This window comes from Lactuca virosa, chromosome 8 (genome assembly GCF_052849685.1).
Source record: "Lactuca virosa cultivar CGN04683 chromosome 8, Lactuca_virosa_CGN04683_v6, whole genome shotgun sequence".
Taxonomy (NCBI): domain Eukaryota; kingdom Viridiplantae; phylum Streptophyta; class Magnoliopsida; order Asterales; family Asteraceae; genus Lactuca; species Lactuca virosa.
This window is the reverse complement of record NC_136433.1, coordinates 30,130,785-30,153,087: the sequence shown is the minus strand read 5'-3', so window position 1 is coordinate 30,153,087 and position 22,303 is coordinate 30,130,785. Positions and strand designations below refer to the sequence as shown.

The 22,303-nt window shown below is 39.0% G+C and overlaps 2 protein-coding genes across 4 annotated transcripts; one reads left to right on the top strand and one right to left on the bottom strand.

The window, feature by feature from the left end:
• The first annotated feature begins 15,867 nt into the window (after window positions 1–15,867).
• Window positions 15,868–18,741, top strand: LOC145128637 (omega-3 fatty acid desaturase, chloroplastic-like). Its single transcript, XM_079063451.1, has 8 exons — window positions 15,868–16,705; window positions 16,813–16,902; window positions 17,043–17,109; window positions 17,199–17,291; window positions 17,432–17,617; window positions 18,029–18,109; window positions 18,220–18,357; window positions 18,436–18,741. The coding sequence occupies exons 1-8, from the start codon at window positions 16,230–16,232 to the stop codon at window positions 18,598–18,600; spliced, it is 1,296 nt and encodes a 431-aa protein (XP_078919577.1). The 5' UTR covers window positions 15,868–16,229; the 3' UTR covers window positions 18,601–18,741.
• A 197-nt stretch (window positions 18,742–18,938) lies between these two features.
• LOC145128639 (N-(5'-phosphoribosyl)anthranilate isomerase 1, chloroplastic-like) lies at window positions 18,939–22,303 on the bottom strand. Of its 3 annotated transcripts, none has more exons than XM_079063452.1 (6): window positions 22,032–22,303; window positions 20,319–20,423; window positions 20,093–20,143; window positions 19,620–19,990; window positions 19,365–19,528; window positions 18,939–19,285 (listed from the first exon to the last, which is right to left on the bottom strand). In XM_079063452.1, exons 2-6 carry the CDS (start codon window positions 20,326–20,328, stop codon window positions 19,060–19,062), a joined length of 822 nt encoding a protein of 273 aa, XP_078919578.1. In that variant the 5' UTR covers window positions 20,329–20,423; window positions 22,032–22,303; the 3' UTR covers window positions 18,939–19,059. The 3 variants fall into 3 exon arrangements, with proteins under 3 accessions (XP_078919578.1, XP_078919580.1, XP_078919579.1); XM_079063454.1 differs by having other exon boundaries at window positions 20,319–20,382; XM_079063453.1 differs by lacking the exon at window positions 22,032–22,303 and having other exon boundaries at window positions 20,319–20,715.

Genomic DNA, 22,303 nt, shown 5'->3' with positions numbered 1-22,303 from the left:
ATATCACGCCTTGATCGATTCCGACAAGGATCGGGGTGTGACAGATTGGTATCAGAGCCCTTGACTATAGGGAATTAGGTTAATTGCCTTGACCTAGTTTATAGCCTCTAGGGTCCTCTCGTATGCTAGTTTATAAAATGCACACACAACTGTATGCAATTCGCACTTAGAAAATCCTAGGAATACCTTTGTGTGTTAATTGCTCCCTTATGTGCATACGTATTACTCCTGACACTTATATGTGTGCATACACTTGTGAATATTCTCCACTTTCTCTGAAAATCACACACATACTCAAGTTGTTTAACAAAATGTATATACATATATGTATTCCTTAGAGCTCATAGGAAATTCAAAGTCATCCACTCTAGTTGGGTAGGATCATAGTAATGGACGCGTAGTAACTGGAAGGGGGAGGTGCCGGTAGCCCGAAAGTCCTGACTAGGTAAGCATTCGTATACATCCCAATCAACCGAGGGACCAGTTTGCTTATCTGGGGACCAAAGGCGAGAGTTCCCAAACCTATAGGCCAAAGCGCGTCATTCACATTACTTTTGAGCCATCAAAATACCCGACCTTATCAAACGTATCCGAAAGGATACACTCCAAAATGGCCAACTCATTGGACTATTAAGTTCCCTAATGGGCCTAGAAGTGGGAAAGAAATGTGAAAACTTAGTTTTGTGGGGGCCCACGCAAGTGCTACATGTTTCACATTTAGTAACCATGGAAAGCCCAAAAGGTGCCCAACACTCCTAACCATGGCCCAACAAGTGTTTTATAATTATTTTACCCAACAATGTCTAAAAACTTTATTTCCATAATCAATTTACAAATAACTCACAAGTCCATATGCGTGTTTCTCGTAGATGGCATTACGACCCCCATACGCTGCTCGCAACAACAGAAGGCTAGCTGCCCTGGTCGCCAAGGAGGTAGCAAACGTCATCCCAACAATTGCAACCCAACTTCATTCTCTTCAGCCACAAGCTCCAGCAACAACTCCTCGTTGCTCGTTCAAGCACTTTCGTAACTGCAATCCGCCTTACTTCAAAGGCACCGATGGTGCCACCGCACTCCTCACATGGATTGAAGAAATGGAGAGTACTTTCATCCATAGCGAGTGTCCTGAGGACCTGATGGTCCGTCATGCTACAGGGTGCCTCCTAGGTCATGCTCTCACATGGTGGAACCTAGAAAAACGGGGAAAGGGAGAGACTGTTGCCTTGGGAATGACCTGGTCATGTTGGGTTCGTAATTTACTTCGAGAGCTTCGGTGTTCGCCTACTAAAGCTACTATTGTCTACTATGACAATATTAGTTCAATTTACATGACATCGAATCCAGTTCAACACCAACGCACAAAACACATCGGGATTTGTAACGAATGCGTTTCCTGCTAGGCATTAATATAGATGATGTAATAGTTAGGGTCAAATAATGTAACCGTTTTAGATAAATAAAGGAGATTTATTTGAGTATTACGTGATATGTGTGTGTGTGTGTGTATATATATATATATATATATATATATATATATATATATATATAGAGAGAGAGAGAGAGAGAGAGATAGAGAGAGAGAGAAGTAAGTTCAAATAAAAACAGTAGATAGTGTGAACACGTAAAAACATTATGTTTATGTTATTATTATGCAATGAATGTTTAATTAAGTTCAAATAAAAACAGTAAATAGTGTGAATACGTAAAAACATTATGTTTATGTTATTATTCTGCAATGAATGTTGTATATATGTATTGTTGAAGTAATTCTAATATGAATATTAACGTTTGATTATTCATATATTTATTAGAATGTTATTATTCTATTATAAATTTATGTATGTGCATTTTTGTAGTAAATTCTAATTTTAGTTTTAACTTGTGACTATTCATTTATTCATTGTTGAATAATGACATAAAGCTGTGCATACAAAATTCATTACAGAATAATAACATAAAAGTAGTGTTTTTACGTTTTCACACTATTTAAAGTTTTTATTTGAACTATCCCATATATATATATAATAAAGGTGCCAACTTTATTGTCATAAGCACCCCATGCATCTTGTAGACTTCATTCTAGAGCCATTTGGGCCAAATACCTCATGCATGGACGTCAAGATTGCAACTTTACGTATAATATGGACCCTAGGAGGTCAGATCTATGATTTGGATGCATTAAGACCGATTAAAATTGATTGTATAGTTTTGGACAAAGAGGGACTCGGCGAGTCGCTTAGATGACTCGGCGAGTGGGGTCACAGTTTCCCCCAAACGTCTTCTGGAAATGGTCTTTGGTTGAGTTGAAGGAAAACTCAGCCTGTTGGGGTTTGTTATGGACTTGAAGATCGAAGGACTCGACGAGTTCAAGGAGGAACTCGGCGAGTTCAAGGCAATGTCCCAACCACATGAAGACGGACTTGACGAGTTCAAGGAGAACTTGGCGAGTCATATACTAAACACCTTCATGCGGATGAAGATGAACTCGACGAGTTCAAGGATGAACTCGGCGAGTCAGTTGAAGAAGGTCCCGATGTTTTGTTGAAGGCGAACTCGTTGAGCTCTTGCTAGACTCGACGAGTAGGGACGGGGTTGTAGCATTCGTGGACGTGGGGACTCAACGAGTTGATGGACCAGCTCGTTGAGTCTAGTCAACCAGATGTTGACTTTGACCAGGGTTTTGACCTTGACTTTGACTTGGACTTGAGTTGACCCTTGTAAGGGTTATGAGTATGAAATGGTAATTTAGAAAGGTTGTTGTGTAGGGTTTGAGGAGTTGAGAAGAGTTGATTTCCATACCGAGGACAGTGCAGACACTACACGACATCGAGGTGAGTTACCTTCCAGTAGAAGTGGGTCTAAGGCCACAATGTCGGCCCACTGGTAGGAGTTGTTGTTAGATAATTGTCTTTGTGATAGTTATCTATGTTTGCTACTGTCTGATATGTTTTACATGCTAGTATAGTATGATGTTATGTGATAGTAGTAGTGAGGGGAATAGTCACCGGTTATCGGTCGATAGGGCCGAAGGGGTAGTATAGTACCCAACCATGGTAGACAGTATGATTATGTTTGATATCATGTGGTAGTAGTAGGGGTGAAATAGTCCCCGTAACCGGTTGAGATAAACCGGAGGGGTAGGTCGGACACCCCGGTATGTCTGACAGGGGTAGGTTAGGCACCCCGGTATGCCTAGCAGGGTAGGTCGGGCACCCAGATATGCCTGACAACATGTTTATTGTATGGTATGTGGTATGATGGGGGAACTCACTAAGCTTTATGCTTACAGTTTTCAGTTTTGTTTCAAGTTCCTCTTCAGCGAAGGGGAAGGAGCCGGCACGGTAGCAGCGCATCGCACACATATGATTTCCGCATTTTGAGATCCGTGGGATTGTACTCTGACATTATTACTATTTTATGTTATGGTTTGGAGACACGTGACTGGGGTTTTATGAAATAATATGAGTCGTTGATGTTTTCTAGTGACTGTTTTATAAGTTACTTAATTAAAAACAAAATTTTTGGTCTTGAAATATGGGATGTTACAATGATGAATAGCCTAAGAGTAAGATGTACTCATAACAAGGATCCCAGAGATATAAGGAACGCTCAAAACGGACTTAGAACGAAGAAGTTATGATCCGTTGAAGTTTCACGCTCGAACCGGCACGTCTACAAATATCGTAAATAGCAAATCGGAGATAGGTCGATTATTAGCCTTAGTAATCTAAACGAAAGTCGTAGTTATCGTAAAAGCGAATTCGTACATATAAGTATCGTCTAAATCTGACTTCAATAGATGTAGTTATGATTTTCTAAGATTCGACGCAACATTGTGCGCACTGATATCGAATTTTAGATCAGTAGATTGTTAGCCAAAACAATCTAAACGGGAGTTGAAGATCTCGTTGTTAGGATTCCATCAATATAAAGATGGTCGAGAACAGACATCGGACGAGATAGTTATAAACTTTTAAAGGATTTTAACAGTCTAAGCCTGTTAAAAATATAACTTTAAAAATAAAGTCAAAGTCGACAAAGTCAAAAGGAAAGTTGTAGATCTCGTTGATAGCTACGGGTGGATATAAAATATGTCAAAAACGGAACGCACAACGCGCAAAAAGGTGGCGCGGCGCGCCTGATGTTCTAGAAGGAGGGGGGGCGTGGACGAATCTGCACCTGACATGTGGCAACAGACTTGGGGAACAATGTAGCCCAGATGCGTGGCGCAGATGTCCAAATTCCTAGCTATAAATAGTTTCCATGAGCTTATTCCATCCCACATCTTCTCTACACAACTCTCTCTCTCTCTCTCTCTCTATATATATATATATATATATATATATATATATATATACTCTTTTGGTTCAAATTCTTCTTAGAGTTTAGGGTATTTTGGCAAGTTTAGAAGTCTGTAGGAGCCCAACATCTAGTGGCTATCAGCCCGGAGTTCTGCCAGTGCAAATTTCCCAGTTTTCGCTAAAATCTCTGTAAGTTAAGCTACACTCTAGCCTTTTTAGTGTAACTTATATTTCTAATCATAAGTCGTTATAATGAACCTATATATAAGATTTATCAGTGGTTCCAAGTCGGTATACTAATTAATCTACTTACGGGAGAGGTGTCTAGAATGGTCATGTTGGCTTAGTTGTTGGATTTCAGAAAAGCTTTATGCCGAAATGATCCAGCCTCCCAACTGTCCTGCCTGGTTGATCCTTATTTGATAGAACTATTTGTATTCATTGGAATGATCGATAAGTCTAGTCTATCATTAGAAACATTAGGCTAAGACTTAGTGTTAATGATACTAGGTCACGTCAAATGAAAGGTAAGTTGTTAGAAGCAAAGCTCTACCTGAATTTCGAGTCGTTCACTTTAACAAGTGAGTGCATCACTTTAACAGCAGGACCATGGGAAGACATCAGCCTCGACTTCGTTGTTGGTCTTCCTTGTACGCAACGTCAGAAGGATTCTATCACGATAGTAGTCGGTCGGTTTTCAAAAATGGCACATTTTATACCATTTGCTAAAACTTATAATGCTACCCAAATATCCTGTTTATGCATTTTTGAGATTGTTGACTACATGGTGTGCCCAAATCATTAACATCAGATCGTGATGTCAAATTCGTTGGACATTTTAGAGAAGATTATAGAAGCAACTTGGGTCTTGCCTTTATTTCAGCAATACACATCACCCTCAAAGTGATGGAAAAACGGAAGTCACGAACCACAGTCTTGGAAACTTTCTTAGAATTCTAGTTGCTAATAACCCATTGCAGTAGGATATGATTGTAACATCCCAAAATTTAAGGCTAAAAATTTTATTTTTATTAAATTATTGCATAAAACCGATCAATATAAAAACTTTCATAATAATATCTCATGTGAAAACCAAAGTGTCAATAATCAAAACATAGTATCATAAAACCATATCAGAGTGTAATCCCAAGGATCCCGTGTGCGGAAAACATAGTGTGATGCGTTGCGACCAAGCCGGCTCCTCCCCTTTGAAACAAAGTACCTGAAACACATAACACATAACACGGTAAGAACGCATGCTTAGTGAGCTCCCCAAAATACCATGCACATATAATTAGCCACTCGAGGCTAAAGCTTTACGAGACCTTCCGGTCAATGTGTCTCTGTGGGACCTTCCGGTTCCACAACTCTGGTAGACCTTCCAGTCCTAATCTGTTGACCTTCCGGTCCATACTCTGATGACCTTCCGGTCCAAACCCTATTGACCTTCCGGTCCACACCCTGCAAGCTCAGGGCATAGCATATACATATCACATAGATAAGAACATATATCACATAAACAAAATGCATAATACCATATAAACAAAATGCATAATATCACATAGAAAAAATGCATAATTTCACATAAACAAATTGCATAATATCGCATAACTCATGTAAGCACATAAGACCTTCCGGTCCTGACTCTGTAGACCTTCCGGTCCTGACTCTGTAGACCTTCCGGTCCTACTCTGTTGACCTTCCGGTCACACATAATTACCACTCTAGGTAAGGTATAGTGAGAAGACTCACTTGGCACTGCTGAAGTCCCGAAGGCTCGATCCCACACTACTGAAGTCCCGCAGACTCAACCCGCAGCTACTGAATGACAGACTCCCGAACTGTCAACACCAAAATAACACCCAATTAATAATTGGGTCTCACTACATAACCATAAGTACATACTTTGGATAATTACTACATTACCCTAAGCTTGGTTTATTCAAGCCCAAGGCCCAAATCCTTAGGCCCAAAGTCAACTAGGAATTAAAGCCCAACATATGGCCCATCTATGGCCCAATTTTCCAAATTGGGCCCAACCCCTCATATGGGCCTTACCCTAAAGCCCATTAATTATTCTAGTCCATTTGCTTGATTTTGGATGGCCCATTAATAGCCCAATCATCAAGGCCCAATAGAAAGGCCCAAAAATAAACCCAAGTGAAATTAGGGTTTCACATAAACTAACGATTAGGGTTAAGTGTTCTTACTTAACTCATTAAGGACTTAATCCATTAAGTCCTTTACTCTACTAGATAAGTGCTATGGAGTGATTGGGCTTAATACACAATCCAATCTCAATGGCCCAAAAGTGGGTCCAATAAGTCTAAGGCCCAAATACTCACAATTAGGGTTTTCTAAACCCTAATTAGGGTTTCCACCCAACCATGGCCCAAAATTAAACTTTAAGCCCATTAGGGTTTGCTTGTGGGGCACCACCCACTACCACCTCGGGTAGTGGTGGTCAATGGCGGCTCACGGCGGCGGCCACCACCTTACGGTGGTGGTTATTATTATCTTTTTCATTACTCAATGCTAATTACAGATACAATGCTCAAAACCAAACATAGACACACCTTACGGTGGCGGTTCTGTAGCGTGGCGGTGGGCAGCGACCTCGATGATCAAAGAAATGAGAGTAAGAGGGGTGGCGTCGTCGGAGAGAGAGGGAGTCATAAGGTTGGCGGCTGCATCATTTAGGGTTAGGGTTCGCATGGGTGGAGTAGGGTGACAGGTTTAATACCCGATCACACAACTTTGTGATCAATTAACATCTTTGGTCCCTCCAATCCGATTTCTTTTCAATTTTGCTCCTTTATTTACACTTTAGACCCCAGCTCCTAAATTCTTTTCAATATAATCCCAAAAGTTACTAAAAAGCCCCTCCTCCACAATTTATTCTCAATATGAATCCAACACTTGCACTTTTAGTCCATAACTCCATAAAATCTTTTCAATTTAAATCCATTAATTACCAAACGTACCATTGCTTCTAAAATTCTTCTCAAAACAACTCCGTAACTTACTAAACAACCCTCCACTATTAAAATTCTTCACAAATTAATCCGGGAATTACATTTCTTAATTTATTTAAATAAACGGGACGTTACAACTTTCCCCCACTTAAATTAGATTTCGTCCTCGAAATCATTCCTTACCATCTCTTATACGCCAAACCACTCTAGTAACATGGTCACCATCCTGGGCGCACCCTAGCCTTCTCAGGGTAGCTGTGTCCAATCATCACAAAGCCCTAACATCTGCAGGTGAACTAATCCCTCGCGACAAGATCACGTCTACTTCATCTGAATTCTGATGTCTCGAGATGGTCTGAATCCCTGACAGACCACTCTTACTGAATCATTATTGCCGAGTCCATTCCACTTGTCTCTCAGCTGCCTACTCATCTCCTGAAATCTCCAGGCTCCCACTAGAAAAACAGAATCACATATCACTTATCCCTGTGATTCACTTATACTTGGCCAAAACTCAGATAGTCCTGCTGTAAGTGACTTAGCATATCCCAAGCTATTTGCTATTCGACCGTACTTGCAAACTAAAACACAGATACTAATACTGCCCAAAATGCTGGAACTTCCTGAACACTGAGCTGCCTGAAGCAGTATGTTGCCACATGACGACTTTCCAAAATCCCCCCCGAGGCCTGCCTGACCTCAACTCGTTCGACAATCGTCTGAAATATCGGGTTCCAATCCGACTACGGAGACCAAAGGACTCATACACAGTCACTCTACACGACTTTTAAACGAAATCCTTTCTCTGGAACTAGTTACCACTAGTTATCATGTCACTGTGGCTCTAACAACCTCCCGATCCAACCGATCGGGTCCATACGTCGAATCCTAACGTCACCAAATACATTCTAAAAGTGATTGCTACCTAACCGATGGTAGCCTTATATCACAAGCAATCTTATACAGTCCATCGCTTCCCTGGTCCCATAACTGTAATGGCACTCCTACAGTCGTATCACTGGCTCAACCTGATCTAATCCTTCTGGGTAATTCCGAAATCCAATACGTGGATTTCCATATCCTCAATGTTGCACCCGAGCTGATGGTTACAACTGCTCCTTACGAGATCTGACAACGCGCTCATGCTGCTTACCAACGTAGTGAATGCTACGGCTACACCCGCAGTCTTACAACACTCTATCACTATCTGACTGCTAGGAAAAACATGAACCAAACGTTGGAACGTTTTCTAAACTTCCAAATCATCCAATCCTCAACCTAGACGGCCACCCGACCGTCTTTCCCCCTAACGGGGATGTGAAACTCATCCTAGTTTCACACCTACTTCTGTTCCTGGACACTTGATCGATTCTCCCCCACTTAGCTTCAGCTAAGTCTTCATGGTTCGTGAGAATTAAAGGACTCCCAATCCTTCTCGCTTCCTAGTATCCCACTGATGACACCCTGTGCTTACGAATGCTAGCGATCGATCACCGGTTACATCCTAAGATCGCCCATCCTTTGAAATCTTGAAGAGTACTCATGAAATCTGGTCTAGTCTGACACCTCAATCCACTTCCTATGCTGACAACCAGAGGTCTTAATCTTCACTCTGGCTGACGAATCCTCGTTCTCACTTTCATTCTCGTAGCATTACTGAACTCTAACCGAGCACAACCCATGCAAAAAATGCAATTCTCTCGAACATTCAATGATCGAACACCCATACATTTAACACTCGCAACTGAGTCCACTGTCTTCATGCTACCAGTACTTCCCCTAGCAATGGTAGTGCCTTGAACTCCAAAGTTCTTCCGTAGGCAGCTAATGACAATATCCAAACAATGATAGAACCACTGATCTCTGACTTCACTGGAGAACCATCGCTCTAATCCTGACCCAATGTTCTCTGAATAATACTCCTGCACCAATCTCGTCAAAGATTCGGAATGATAATGGTACACGCAGAACCCACTCTGCAAGGTACGTCCCTCTGTGGGTTCATCAAGGACCTTTCGGCATGCAGGATGGCATATATGATCCTTGATAACCCAAACACTAACAGAAAACCGACCTGAGATCTGTCCTGTCCAAGCTCAGTCACAATTCCAAGGCGATACAGATTCCCAACATCCACCATGAAGTGGCAAAAGATAACATATCTGTGAACATCTGGAGGAATACTGATCACCTTCAGCTGGCATGACCAACCCTGCCACACCTGTAGTAGTCTAAACCCTTAGAGTGACAGACTTCCTTGTGCACTTTCTTGTATGTGCTACACCGTCTCAGGCCCTGCTGGCATTTCACCCGATGATCAGAAGTCATGGGTCTCTTCCCGGGACCCTCTACTATACGCACCTAGCACAAACCTCGCTGCTCAAAGTGCTCCAAGTCGATCTCGCATTTGCAACCTCTTGAAAATCATATCCTTCAGGGTCTGACACCCTGCCACGCTTACTAACTCACTTGCCAATGACTAAGCTGCAACAACTGGGACATCCTCTGTCCCCCAAACCGGGTCACAAAATTCTCCCCGAAGCTTCTCAGATTCTCCAAGACTCTCACCGATTCGAGTATGGATCCTGTGCTTTTAGTAGTACGGGCCCAATACTACCTTCCACACCTATCCATACTTTCCTCAGCAATCCTCCCGAATCCTCCAAGTCACTTCCTCAAACTGGTACCCAAGTCTCTCTGAGCCTCGCTACTAACCCACTGAAACATATCCTAGGCTTTCCTAGGTTCCCGAATTTACCCAGTCCTCAGCTGCTGAAAGATTCCCAGTAATGTCAACTAGCTACCTCATGAATATAGCTAGCTCACATTACTAAGAGTCTCACAAAGCACAAAGCAAACAACATTCAGACAATGGAAAATCTAACCATCTTATTCCAATCAAACCTTTCTATCCTTTACTCAGGGATCGGTACATGCAATTCAAAGGCTCATACAATCAGGCATAACCTAAACAGGCTATCCTATTACTAACTGATCAGTACTATCATGCAGCTCAACAAGCACATACAGCGGGCACATAAGGCATCTTCCTAGATCCTTAGCCCTAATCTAGCATGCAGTTCTCATACACATACAACAGGCATATAAGGCATCCTCCCTAGATCCTTAGCCTAATCTAGCATGCAGTTCTCATACACATACAACAGGCATATAAGACATCCTCCCTAGATCCTTAGCCTAATCTAGCATGCAGTTCTCACAATCATATCATATCATAACATATCATGTATAGGTATCTTGGGGAAAACTTACTTGAGCTCGGCTGATTGCACGCATCACATACCTTGTTCTTTTCAAAGTTCTGTTCTCTTTTCAAATTCTTTTCAAACTTCTTTTATAAAATGATTTTACTTTTGAAAATTTCCATACCAAGTTGTAACATCCCAAAATTTAAGGCTAAAAATTTTATTTTTATTAAATTATTGCATAAAACTGATCAATATAAAAACTTTCATAATAATATCTCATGTGAAAACCAAAGTGTCAATAATCAAAACATAGTATCATAAAACCATATCAGAGTGTAATCCCAAGGATCCCGTGTGCGGAAAACATAGTGTGATGCGTTGCGACCAAGCCGGCTCCTCCCCTTTGAAACAAAGTACCTGAAACACATAACACATAACACGGTAAGAACGCATGCTTAGTGAGCTCCCCAAAATACCATGCACATATAATTAGCCACTCGAGGCTAAAGCTTTACGAGACCTTCCGGTCAATGTGTCTCTGTGGGACCTTCCGGTTCCACAACTCTGGTAGATCTTCCGGTCCTACTCTGTTGACCTTCCGGTCCATACTCTGATGACCTTCCGGTCCAAACCCTATTGACCTTCCGGTCCACACCCTGCAAGCTCAGGGCATAGCATATACATATCACATAGATAAGAACATATATCACATAAACAAAATGCATAATACCATATAAACAAAATGCATAATATCACATAGACAAAATGCATACTTTCACATAAACAAATTGCATAATATCGCATAACTCATGTACGCACATAAGACCTTCCGGTCCTGACACTGTAGACCTTTCGGTCCTACTCTGTTGACCTTCCGGTCACACATAATTACCACTCTGGGTAAGGTATAGTGAGAAGACTCACTTGGCACTGCTGAAGTCCCGAAGGCTCGATCCCACACTGCTGAAGTCCCGCAGACTCAACCCGCAGCTACTGAATGACAGACTCCCGAACTGTCAACACCAAAATAACACCCAATTAATAATTGGGTCTCACTACATAACCATAAGTACATACTTTGGATAATTACTACATTACCCTAAGCTTGGCTTATTCAAGCCCAAGGCCCAAATCCTTAGGCCCAAAGTCAACTAGGAATTAAAGCCCAACATATGGCCCATCTATGGCCCAATTTTCCAAATTGGGCCCAACCCCTCATATGGGCCTTACCCTAAAGCCCATTAATTATTCTAGTCCATTTGCTTGATTTTGGATGGCCCATTAATAGCCCAATCATCAAGGCCCAATAGAAAGGCCCAAAAATAAACCCAAGTGAAATTAGGGTTTCACATAAACTAACGATTAGGGTTAAGTGTTCTTACTTAACTCATTAAGGACTTAATCCATTAAGTCCTTTACTCTACTAGATAAGTGCTATGGAGTGATTGGGCTTAATACACAATCCAATCTCAATGGCCCAAAAGTGGGTCCAATAAGTCTAAGGCCCAAATACTCACAATTAGGGTTTTCTAAACCCTAATTAGGGTTTCCACCCAACCATGGCCCAAAATTAAACTTTAAGCCCATTAGGGTTTGCTTGTGGGGCACCACCCACTACCACCTTGGGTAGTGGTGGTCAATGGTGGCTCACGGCGGCGGCCACCACCTTACGGTGGTGGTTATTATTATCTTTTTCATTACTCAATGCTAATTACAGATACAATGCTCAAAACCAAACATAGACACACACACACACTAACTAACATAATACACACACACAGCCACCCTAGTGGCGGCCGACGGTGGCTTGGCGGCGATGACTTTTTCCGGCCAAATAAACACACACAACACCTACACACGTTTCTCATTTGCACTATGGACCCAACCACCCACCTGGTGGCTCACGGTGGTCCGACAGCAGCAGCAACACGGCGTCCATCAGCAACAACAGCGGCACGACGGTGACCATGGCTTTTGACAGCCGCCCATGTCGGTCTGTGACTCCTCACCAGCAAACGCCCACGCCATCAAGTCTTTACTCTGAAAACGAACCCAAACCCACCGGAGAAGATAGAGGTATGACGGCCCCGACGTCAGCCTCGTCTCCAGAAATCGCCGGCATCAAACAGCAGCAATGGACTCCGGCATCTCCGGCAGTCAGCGTCGCGATAGCGACGTTCACCTGACACGACAGCAGCGACCACAACCTTGGTGCTTCACACGGCGGCGTACGACTCACACGATGACGATGCAGTGGTTCTTCCCGGTCTTCGGCGGAACTCTCGGTGACTCACGTCGTTGCCGGCAGCGAGTCTTGATGGTGGCGGTTCTGTAGCGTGGCGGTGGGCAGTGACCTCGATGATCGAAGAAATGAGAGTAAGAGGGGTGGCGTCGTCGGAGAGAGAGGGAGTCATAAGGTTGGCGGCTGCATCATTTAGGGTTAGGGTTCGCATGGGTGGAGTAGGGTGACAGGTTTAATACCCGATCACACAACTTTGTGATCAATTAACATCTTTGGTCCCTCTAATCCGATTTCTTTTCAATTTTGCTCCTTTATTTACACTTTAGACCCCAGCTCCTAAATTCTTTTAAATATAATCCCAAAAGTTACTAAAAATCCCCTCCTCCACAATTTATTCTCAATTTGAATCCAACACTTACACTTTTAGTCCATGACTCCATAAAATCTTTTCAATTTAAATCCATTAATTACCAAACGTACCCTTGCTTCTAAAATTCTTCTCAAAACAACTCCGTAACTTACTAAACAACCCTCCACTATTAAAATTCTTCACAAATTAATCCGGAAATTACATTTATTAATTTATTTAAATAAACGGGGCGTTACAATGATATTTCCTTAAGTTGAATTTGCCTACAATAAATCGACACATCGTTCCACGAGCATGAATCATTTTGGGTTTTCTATGGGCGTAACCTATTTACCCCATTAGATATCACCCTGTTGCTGACCATGAAGCATTTCAACGATGAAGAGAAGTCAACCCAAATACAACAGATCCATAAACAGGTACGCGAACAAATTGAGAATAATAACATTGTACATCAAAGACGAGCCAATGCTCGAAGGAAGTGGGTGGTCTTCAATGAAGGTGACCTCGTGTGGATCCACATAAGCGAAGATCGTTTTCGGGTGGGTGCTTTGGCAAACTCCAAGTGTATGCATATGCTCCATTTAAAGTTCTGCAACACATCAATGACAATGCTTATAAGATTGAGTTACTAGACCATTATAATGTCTCTGCCACATTTAACGTGGACAAATTCTCGCCGTTTGTTCCAGAGGAAGATGATCTATTTAACTCGAGGGCGAATCCTTTTGAAGAGGGGGAGAATGATGCAGACAACCCGATCCAGTCTCTCGGTTGTGGACCTGACCCGTAATCTGGGTAATCAACTCAAAGTCGGCCGACCCAAGTTCTATTTGGGTTTATCTAGTCTTTTAATTTAAGCTAGTTATCTTCTATTTGAATTTTCATTTTTTGGTTTTATCCCTTAGGGTTATGAGTTAAGTCGTTAGTTACTCCCGAGAGATTATGATTTCCTTTATAAGTTGATGTTTCATTAGTGGGGACTTTTTTTATTTGATGGAATTAATAGAAAGGCTTAGAGTTCTTCGTTTGCTTTCTATCCAATTTGATTGCTAAGAGAAATTACATCAATAATCCTATCAAGAACAATTTCAATTCTAGACACATAGAATAAATCATGAGAGAGAGGACCCCATAAGGGCACTACAACACAACATCTTTGACTCCTACCATTTTGGTCGTATAAGAACAAATTCGCTGTACACACGTACCTCCCCAACTTCATTGGTAATCTTTTAAATAACATTTTTTATGTTTTTTTAAATGAAAAATCTAATCCATTTCTAACATACTCCTAATACTATGTATGTCCCAAATGAGATTTGAACCTGCGACCTCATGTAGGAGGGCAAACACCGTACCGTTAGACTAAAAAAACGATAAATATAATTTATTCCTAATAATTTTTATAAAAAAACGTTTTTATTTAGAGAAAATTGTAAATTTAGCGAAATACATTAATTACTTTGTGGAAAATAGCCAAAAAAACCCAAATTACAAATTTAGCCCTTAAAATCGTAGATGAATTAAGCCCATCTGCGATTTCGCATTCTATCTGCGAACGTACAAGTGCCTAAAGCACATCTGTGCTTTAGGCACTTGTACGTTCGCAGATGGAACAATCTATCTGTGATTTAGTGTTTTCCATCTGTGATTTCGTAGAGTTTTAATATAAAAACGTTTTTTTTTTCTTCATTTTTCACTATTTTTTTAGAGGAACTCTCTCCTAGTGATTTCCATAGATCCATAATGGACGATTTCATCAACAATCCCGAAAAGGGGTATATATACAGCGAAATAACAACAAAAATGATAATTTCTTGAAAATTTTTATATATAATAAGGTTATTTCGTAGTCAAACCCTATAAATTTCGTAGTCAAAATAAAAAAAAAACAAAAAAAAATCATAAAATCGCAGGTGAAACGAGAGGAAATCGCAGATGGACATAGTCCATCTACGATTTTAGGCTGGAAAAATGGTATATATACAGCGAAAAAAAACACATGCGAACGTACAAGTGGTTAAAACACGACTGTGCTTTAACCACTTGTACGTTCGCAGATGGCATGGGGAAATCGCAGATAGCTTATACACATCTGCGATTTTAGTGACTAAAAATGTCATTTGAGTTTTTTTTGGCTATTTTCCACAAAGTAATTAGTGTATTAGGTTAAATTTGTAATTTTCTCTTTTATTTAAGGTTAACTTAAATGAAGTCTTTCCGCACTGCTTAATGCTTATTAACATAATATAAGGATTTATTTAGGATTTAAGAACACAGTTTTATTTCTTGGCAGTCGTCACCGAGTGAAAAGAATGACGTTGGAGTTGGACGAAGTTTGATTGAATTCAACAGTCCTTCACACGGTTTGGACGGTTGGACCCGTACATTCTTTCGCAGCCGCAACACAGAAACTGAAAAGCAACTTCTGGTCGTGTTTAATTTTGGACTCTGCCTCCTTCAATAATCGAGAAAAACGTGCATTCCATTTTATGTAAAATGGTATTGTATTGAGTCATTACTTATTACCCATCTACTTAAATAACTAAATTTAAAAAATGTGTACACAACCCTACAACTATCTGACGACAAATATAACACGATAGCACAACTTAATAAAGTAATAATCCATGAGAGTTTAGAAACGTCATCGGTAATTACTTGTAATTTATTCAATTATTATAAAATGAATCAAATTTAGTATTTCTCCAATTTCACACACAAAAATCACGTCCCTCTTCTTTCACACCATATAGAAAAAGGGTCTTATCAAAAGCAGATCTAATGGAGTAAGGAAATTGGGTAGAAACAGAGACCCATCAGATTTTATATATACAAACACTACATATAAATATGTATGGATCCAGATTCATATAAGATGTCAACTGGAAGCAAAGGAGAGCCATAGAGTAGGAGAGAGGTGATTGAGATTCCACAAGGACAAAGATCTGATTTATTCAGAAGACGTGGGCGTTTTATCTCCTCAAGAACACCTTCATTACCTTCAATTCCACACACACACTCACACAGACACGGTTCCTCTCTCTACACTTTCTCTCTCTAGAAAGACAGACCCATTACTGAAAAGCTTCTGGTTTTTTCGATTTCATCATCTGGGTATCTCCAATGGCTACCTGGGTGTTATCAGAATGTGGTTTAAGACCACTCCCCAGACTTTATTCTAATCCCAGAACACGAATCTCAAGTTCCACCATTCCGAATTCAATCAGAATAGCTCCGACGTCGTCAAAGATTTTCCGGCCAAACTCATCGGTTTCAAGAGATAGGAGATGGGCACTGAAAGTGAGTGCGCCGGTGGGTGTCCAATTTGTAGAAGAAGACGAAAAGATTAACGTCGGAGAAAGTGAGTTCAACCCCGGAGCACCATCACCCTTCACATTGGCTGACATCAGAGCCGCCATCCCAAAACATTGCTGGGTGAAGAATCCATGGAAGTCGATGAGTTATGTGTTAAGAGATGTGGTGGTAGTTTTTGGGTTGGCGGCGGCGGCGGTTTATTTTAACAATATGATGGTTTGGCCTCTGTATTGGGTTGCTCAAGGAACAATGTTCTGGGCTCTTTTTGTTCTTGGCCATGATTGGTATGATAACTAATTCTTCAATTACTTTTTAATCATCTTTTTGTGTAACAAATGATTGTTTTTAGCTTTTAGTTCTGTATTTATGATTCTGTTTTTTGATTGAACAGTGGCCATGGAAGCTTTTCTAATAATGCAAAACTCAATAGTGTAGTTGGTCATCTTCTTCATTCTTCAATTCTTGTACCTTACCATGGATGGTATATTATATTCCTACTCCTTTTTCATTTTCTTAATATTAAATTCAACTTCAACAAATGATTCCTTATTCATGTCTACTCAGATTCACTTTTTATTAGATTATTATTTTTTTTTTAATTGTTATGATTGTTTTTTATAGGAGAATTAGCCATAGAACTCATCATCAAAACCATGGACATGTTGAGAACGATGAATCTTGGCATCCGGTAAGTTTAGTAATATAGATTTTCATTTCTTATTATATCTATAACACAATCTAATTTCTTGAAATTTGTGCTTCTTTTTTTTTTAAAAGTTATCTGAGAAGATTTATAGAAGTTTAGATACGGCAACTCGCATGTTGAGATTCACTTTGCCTTTCCCTATGCTAGCATACCCTTTCTATCTGGTGAGCCTTATCAAGTTTACCATATAATAATATTTAATAGAAATCTGATAACTGATACTTTTAAAACTTGATCATTTGATTTATTTTGTTTTTATTTTTATTTGAACTTATGTTTGGGGTTTCAAATTATATGATATCAGTGGGGTCGAAGTCCAGGAAAGAAAGGGTCTCATTTTCACCCACAGAGCGATTTATTTCTGCCTAATGAGAAGAAAGATGTGATCACATCAACCGTTTGTTGGACAGCCATGGCTGCCCTTCTTGTGGGTTTGTCCTTTGTAATTGGCCCACTTCAAGTACTTAAACTCTATGGCATCCCCTATTTGGTTAGTTTCTCTTTCCTCTTTTATGTAATGGACTTAATCTAAACTCTCAAAGTGTATAGTATACCATTGTTTATTTGACTACATACACCTATAAGGGCAAAATGGTCATTTACTCACTTTCAAACAATTCATTTAGTCCAAAAGAAAAAAAAAACGTCTTGTGTATATAGCACTTGCTCCAAATTTCAGCAGTTTATACATATGGATAAATTGACTGAACGAGTAATGATGTTTTGATGTATGTATGTCTACAAGAAAAGCCCTTTCTATTTGTTTTGTTTTGGGTTGAATGAACTGTCTGAATCTAAATCCAAATGAATGATACGTCTGTATCTAAATCTACATCCAGACATAGTAAATGACCATTTTACCATTATGAATATTTTAACTAAATTGGTGATTTAAATTCAGGGATTTGTGATGTGGCTCGATTTAGTAACCTACTTGCATCACCATGGCCATGAAGACAAGCTCCCATGGTACCGTGGCAAGGTTTGAACTTTAAACTAAACCCCAAATTTCAATCTCTTTATATCTTAAATATTATAACAAACTAGAATAAATTTCTTATATTATATTGTTTTCAATTTGAAACAAAACAGGAATGGAGTTACTTAAGAGGAGGGCTAACAACACTTGATCGTGACTATGGATGGATCAATAACATCCATCATGACATAGGAACCCATGTCATACATCATCTTTTCCCTCAAATCCCACACTATAACTTAATAGAGGCAGTAAGTACTCTTTCTTTATAAAATTTATTATATTATTAATTAAGAAATATTAACAGAAATTAAATTGTGATAATGTAGACCGAAGCTGCAAAACCAGTGCTTGGGAAATATTACAGGGAGCCAAAGAAATCATGGCCAATTCCATTCCATTTGCTTGGAGTTGTTGCAAATAGTATGAAAAAAGATCATTATGTGAGTGACGAAGGGGATGTTGTATACTATCAAACTGACCCCAAGCTTTGAACAAATCTCTTTGTATAATTACATTCATATCCCCATAAATTTGTTGAGGGTAATTTATTATGTTAATATTTTGTAACACATGTAAGCTAAAAGTACGTTTTCAGTTTTCTTTTATAGAGGAAAAAGAAATATTGTTGTCCACATACATCTCTATCTTAAAGGACCATTATTGTCTATCCTTGGATACAAATGAATCTATACATGATAAGTGGACCACCTAAAACCATGTTTTTTCGTAATACTTTGAGTAAAAGGACATGATAATAAAAGGCGTGGGGTCATTTTTTTATACCAAACTTAAATTAATAAAATACAACACCACCCAAGTATTTGAGAAATATCAATTAATAGAAAGGTTTCATTGTTGCTTTCCATTGATTTGACATGAAATCAAAAAAGAGTTACAGACAAGGAGCACATTTTCATGTTTTTTTTTTTTTTTTTTTTTTTGGATTATGATTAATATTGAACAGAATTTACAGATGTCATGAAAGATGATATGCGTGATTTATCTTTCTGAATGCCATCTGAAGCACATATACCACTACTCACATCAACTCCATCTGGTTTTAAGATTGAAAGAGCTGAAATTACATTTTCTGGTTTGATCCCTCCTGCCAATAGCCACCCGTTTTTGCTCATTATTGGTGGTAGATTGATCTTTGACCAGTCAAATCCTTTACCACTGCCAATGTACACCCAACCACTTGTTAGTTGAACATATATTTATCTGAAATTTACTCATTCAGTCACCCAACCACTACCTTCCTCCTTTTGCACTATCCACCAGAATCCAATCTACCAAACAACAATCTCCATCTGAAATATGATTGAGAAGTTTACCATCTTCATTCGCATGAAGAACATAAACGATTTGTTTTTCCTTTGATAGAACAGAAAATGCATCCCGTGATCCATCTCCATGAAGCTGTAAAACACAGGTTTAGCATGTTATCAAATGAATACAAATCCGAATGCCATATATATATATATATTTTATGTTGATGTTGATAATCTACCTGCACAAATTCAAGATCCGCATCATCAGAAGCTTTCAAAATAGAGTTGGAGTCATCATCAACAAATACTCCAACAGGCTTTGCCCCATATTCGCGTGCAACTTTTGAGATTTCTTTTGCAGTTGATATTGAAACTGAACGTTTGGAATTAGGCCAAAGGATCATTCCAATAAAGTCAGCTCCAGCTTCTGCTGCTAGAGCTGCATCTTTAGCTGATGTGATTCCACACATTTTAACCAATGCTCTCTTATTTTCATCCCTCTTCTTGTTAACAACAGGGGAGATTTCGATTGGTTGATGTATCGAACAACTTATTGGTTTCTTTTTCAAAAACCTCGCGTCTAATGTATGTGATGTTGTCTTCCTCAAACCTGTATTTGCAAAAAAATGAAATAGTAGAAATTGATATGAGTTTAGAACTTCAAATTCATATTTCCTTTTTGTGACTAAGAGAGTATAAAATTAAAACGTACCAGGGTATTGCCATTTGTGCAAGAGAAGGCCTCTAGTCTGATATTGGCATCCTACGTTGCACCATATAGGGCATACGTGAGTGTCAGAGTCGAAGAAAATTCAACGGGAATGAAATACAAGAAGGGTTTTCGAGAGAAAAGTAATGTAGGTGAATGAAAAGCAAAAACAATTTTCTCAGGGGCATTTGATCGAGCAGTTGAACTACAATGAAAGAAGCAGACGCACCTGTGATCATCTTATTGTTTGGATCCCAAATGCAGATCAAAGAACGTGAAATTACGCAGTGAAACTGAAAGGATGAAGATCGACAAAAGATTAATTGCAAAGTTTCTGCACCGACAAAAGGATAAAATCAGCCGTTGGCATTGTTTGTAACATAAAATCTCCGAATTCTTTATTCTGCACTCAAATCACAAAATAATCCCTAAACTATTGATTAACCACGAGTTTACCCCATCGACTCTCAAACGTTTGCTTTTAAACAAGAATATTTAATCAATTTGGTCGCTTCATCAATTTAGTAAAGAAACTATATATACTAATTTACTAAAATGATATCATAACCATATACTAAAATAATACTAAAAAATTAGTTTGAATATTTTAATAATAAAACAATTTGTTTTAATTTAATATTATACTACTATTTTATTCAGACATAACAATCATGGTATATAAATATATAAGTATAATTAAATTTAATAACTGATAAAATGGGATAAATTTTATATATCATAGTCTAACACTAAATTCCTTATAAAGCTCTCACAAATTGTTGTAATATATTTTGTAGGTCATATGTAAATGAAATTTGATAGTTCATGAATAATATAAGATCAAATTACACAAAACCGTCAACAAAATTTATTATCAAAATTTACCATTGATTGGATGAGAACTACATTCATGCCATTTAAATTTGTTAAATATAGTTGGAGATGATCTGACAAATTAAATTATTGTTTTGTATAAAAAGAGATTTAGGAAATTCCTTATAGTGTTCCATCCATTCAATTTGGCGAATAACTGAAATAACCCTAAACAAGTAATAACTAAGTACTAAATCTAATCAAATAGACATCATAGTGTTCTTCATTTCCATCCTCCAATTTGGCCAAAAAATCAAATAGAAATTTGTAATAATAAGTAACAACTAACTAAGTACTAACACTAATCAAATAAAACTAATTGCTATTTTCAAGTTTTCAACAAAATAACAAATAATTGAAATAAACCTAAACAAGAACTTAGAGAGTTAGGGGGTGTTTGGCTAAGCTTATTTAAAATGATAAACACTTTTTAACTTATAGCTTATTAGCTTATAGATGTGTCAAAAATGAGTTTTTAAAAAAATGTTTGGATGCTATAAGCTGATAAGCACTTTTTAGTGTTTGGCAAAAAAAATTGCTTATATGTCATATGTGTAAAATGACCAAAAAAGACTTCCTTCACATTTTAATATATTTTTCTTATTAGAATTAACAGTTTTATATTTGGACTTATTAACCAGCAACATGAACCATTTTTGTAATCCTTAAAAACATGATAAAAACAAAGGACAAGGGAAAATATGTCCACACATCCCTGATCCCTCTCAGGCATTTGTAATCCTTATACATCCCTCTAAGGCATTTGATCAAACAGTTTGCCTGCAATGCCAACCATCCCAACTCAAATCAAAAAACCATCATGCATATGTATGAACAACAAACACATCGGATATCATATATGAACAGCAAATCAGAAGTAGAAAACAAGTAGTTATTGCTATCGAAGGCAGAAAGAAAAGGAAGAAATCGACCAACATCAATTGATAATAACACCAACATCAATTGGTAACCATGAATTTGGTACAACTTTATATCAAGAATAGCGATTTCAAAAGAAAGCAGAAAAAAAGGAAGAAAGAAAGCAGGAAAAAAGGAAGAAGAATGGAACCTGATGTGGGTTGCGACGGTGTAGCTGTGGTTGGTTATCGAAGGTCTCCGGCCGGTGGCTTCAAAGGGGTGGCGAAGGCATACGGCGATGAGCAGGGGAAGGAGGAGAAGTCGCCGGAGGCTGTGGAGCTGGACGCCGGCAGAGGTGCTGGGCGGAGCAGGGGCTGAGGGAGTGGAGCCTTCTGTTTCTGTCTTCAATTCAGGTCTTCACAAAATCACAATCGAGAATCGACTTCAACTGACTAAGCAAACAAGCAAAGTAAGAGCCGATTC